The sequence below is a fragment of the Nanorana parkeri genome, unplaced genomic scaffold (assembly GCF_000935625.1).
Source record: "Nanorana parkeri isolate BGI_ZX_2015 unplaced genomic scaffold, ASM93562v1 scaffold31, whole genome shotgun sequence".
NCBI classification, from domain to species: Eukaryota; Metazoa; Chordata; class Amphibia; order Anura; family Dicroglossidae; genus Nanorana; species Nanorana parkeri.
This window is the reverse complement of record NW_017306299.1, coordinates 1,377,994-1,381,067: the sequence shown is the minus strand read 5'-3', so window position 1 is coordinate 1,381,067 and position 3,074 is coordinate 1,377,994. Positions and strand designations below refer to the sequence as shown.

Here is a 3,074-nt window from a genome sequence, read left to right as displayed (position 1 = left end):
GCCAGAACTAGCTTGGATGCCACCCAGAGGCCTGGCAACCAGTGGCATCAGTGAGCTGGGCAGGATGCCAGACAGAGTGTCACAGATTGCTTTGTCTGGCCAGAAAGGAGGCAGCAAGCACCCAATGAGAAAGGGGGCAGTGACCCAATAAGATGCTGCATGAGGCAACTGCCTCATTATAGGGACAACTCAGCCTAGAAGCATGTCCCACTTATACAGTACTTCAAGTAACCCCTTCCACACCAAACATTCACCATCACCCAAACCTCATCTCATCTACCTAGCCACGCCCCTAATATATTGCAGCAATGTAGCCGAGTCTGTGTGTAGAGTCAGCCCCATGCAATGGCTGGTTGCAATCATGGGTATTGTCTTTGATTTAAATATCAATAATGATTTGCAAATTCCTATTTCATAACTGTGAAGTCAATCATTCTTCCTCTTACCTTTTCAAAATACCTGACGATGACAGTTTCCAGCTCATCCTGTTTCTCAGCAATTTTCTATTTGAGATGAAGAAATAATAAATAATCAGTTGCTGATTTCCATGTACAGTCTCAGCGACCCCATTGCCTGACCAACAAAAGCCTTCCTATATGATTATGGGGCTGGTTTATAAACCTTCAGCCCAGCCATAAGCTGGACGAATGCTGATCACAAAGCATTCTTGCCACTGGATGGAGCTGAGGAGCATAGGAAATATGGGGAATGGCATGGGAACGGAATTCGCCCAGCGTAAAGGCCAGGTGAAAGATTTAAAAATCAGCCCCTAAATGTGCATTTCATGAATTTTAGGCATGTCATTTACTTGTAGAAGCCTTATTTGTGTAGACATTTAAAAGCTGCTGGGTGCTGCCATCTTGCATGCGATGTCAGCAGACCCGAGCTCCGTCTATTTTCAGCAATGTTACATTAGTCTGGTATAGTGTAATAATAAGAGCGTCCTATTGAAGGGTTTGATTCCGGACTCTGCTTATTGGCAGTGATGTTGCATCAGCCTAGAATAGCGTACTGATAACCGCGTCCTATTGAAGGGTTTGATCCCTGACTCCATCAATTGGCAGTGATGTTGTGTCAGTCCTGGGTAGTGTATTGATAACTGCGTCCTAATAAAGGGTTTGACCCCTGACTCCTTCTATTGGCAGTGATGTTGTGTCAGTCCTGGGTAGTGTATTGATAACCGTGTCCTATTAAAGGGTTTGATCCCTGACTCCTTCTATTGGCAGTGATGTTGTATCAGTCCTGTGTAGTGTATTGATAACCGTGTCCTAATAAAGGGTTTGATCCCTGACTCCTTCTATTGGCAGTGATGTTGTATCAGTCCTGTGTAGTATATTGATAACCGTGTCCTAATAAAGAGTTTGACCCCTGACTCCTTCTATTGGCAGTGATGTTGTGTCAGTCCTGGGTAGTGTATTGATAACCGTGTCCTATTAAAGGGTTTGATCCCTGACTCCTTCTATTGGCAGTGATGTTGTATCAGTCCTGTGTAGTGTATTGATAACCTAACCGTGTCCTAATAAAGGGTTTGACCCCTGACTCCTTCTATTGGCAGTGATGTTGTGTCAGTCCTGGGTAGTGTATTGATAACCGTGTCCTATTAAAGGGTTTGATCCCTGACTCCTTCTATTGGCAGTGATGTTGTATCAGTCCTGTGTAGTGTATTGATAACCGTGTCCTAATAAAGGGTTTGATCCCTGACTCCTTCTATTGGCAGTGATGTTGTATCAGTCCTGTGTAGTATATTGATAACCGTGTCCTAATAAAGAGTTTGACCCCTGACTCCTTCTATTGGCAGTGATGTTGTGTCAGTCCTGGGTAGTGTATTGATAACCGTGTCCTATTAAAGGATTTGATCCCTGACTCCTTCTATTGGCAGTGATGTTGTGTCAGTCCTGGGTAGTGTATTGATAACCGTGTCCTAATAAAGGGTTTGATCCCTGACTCCTACTATTGGCAGTGATGTTGTATAAGTCCAGTGTAGTGTATTGATAACCGTGTCCTATTAAAGGATTTGATCCCAGCCTCTGTCTATTTGCAGTGATGTTGCGTCGGTCCAGTACAGTGTATTGATAACTGTGTCCTATTAAAGTGTTTGATCCCGGACTCTGTCTATTGGCAGCGATGTTACACCAGTCCACTAAAGTGTATTGATAATTGTGCCCTATTAAAGGGTCTGATCCCGGACTCCTTCTATTGGCAGTCATTTTGTATCAGTCCAGTACAGTGTATTGATAACTGTGTCCTGTTGAAGGGTTTGATCCCGGACTCTGTCTATTGGCACTGATTTTGTATCAGTCCAGTACAGTGTATTGATAACTGTGTCCTATTGAAGGGTTTGATCCCTGACTTGCTGGCAATGGCTTTGTCCTTCTCCCCAATTACACCAAATAAATCTCTGATGTAATTCGCAGCCCTTTCCCTCCCTTACATAACATCTGTCAAGTGCAACATGCACAAACTTCATTAAAATGCTAATTACAGTACGATAGGCTGCAATCAGGGAATCCAGCCTGTCATACAAGCAGACAGATTCTCTTCTACTCGGGAAGAATTCTGCTGGAGCGGAATCTTCTTTAAATCTCCCCGGACTTTAAAGGGTTACATCTATGGCAGGAATGAATGAGTTTGTGTGTTCTGCTTTGCTTACCTTGCAGCACAGGACGGGGCTGGGGTTCTCTCCTTGTTCCCTGTAATTAAAAGAAGGGTGTGTTATATTTGATTTCCTGAACCGGCATGTCTTGAAATAAACAAATACATATTAATAGTAATACTATTTATATAACTCCTACTAATAAGAAGGCGTTAACCCATGATAGAAGACGTACTTTTTTTCCCCTCAAGCTTGCAATGTTCAAAGACTATAAATACGTCGTTTTTTTCCAGGCAACCTGGGCACTGCAGCTGTCAGGCTGAAGGATGTCTCAGCTGAGGATGTTAACCACCACTGAAGGGTGATAATCACATAATGCAACTGTTATGGGGCCCAAAAGCACAGGGGGTCCCTTAACGCCTGTTACTTGTGCAAGTAGCAATGGAATGTAGAAAATACTGTACATTTGGATACAATTTAA

The 3,074-nt window shown here is 43.3% G+C and overlaps 1 protein-coding gene across 1 annotated transcript in view; it reads right to left on the bottom strand.

Moving 5' to 3' along the window:
* The window catches only part of LOC108796681 (calpain-14-like), a 35,777-nt gene that overhangs the window by 13,621 nt on the left and 19,082 nt on the right, over nucleotides 1-3,074 (bottom strand). Inside the window, exons 13-14 of the mRNA XM_018568181.1 lie at nucleotides 2,651-2,690; nucleotides 447-503 (exon numbers count right to left, since the gene is read on the bottom strand). Coding sequence (XP_018423683.1) covers nucleotides 447-503; nucleotides 2,651-2,690 — 97 coding nt within the window. The remainder of the gene's footprint in view (nucleotides 1-446; nucleotides 504-2,650; nucleotides 2,691-3,074) is intronic.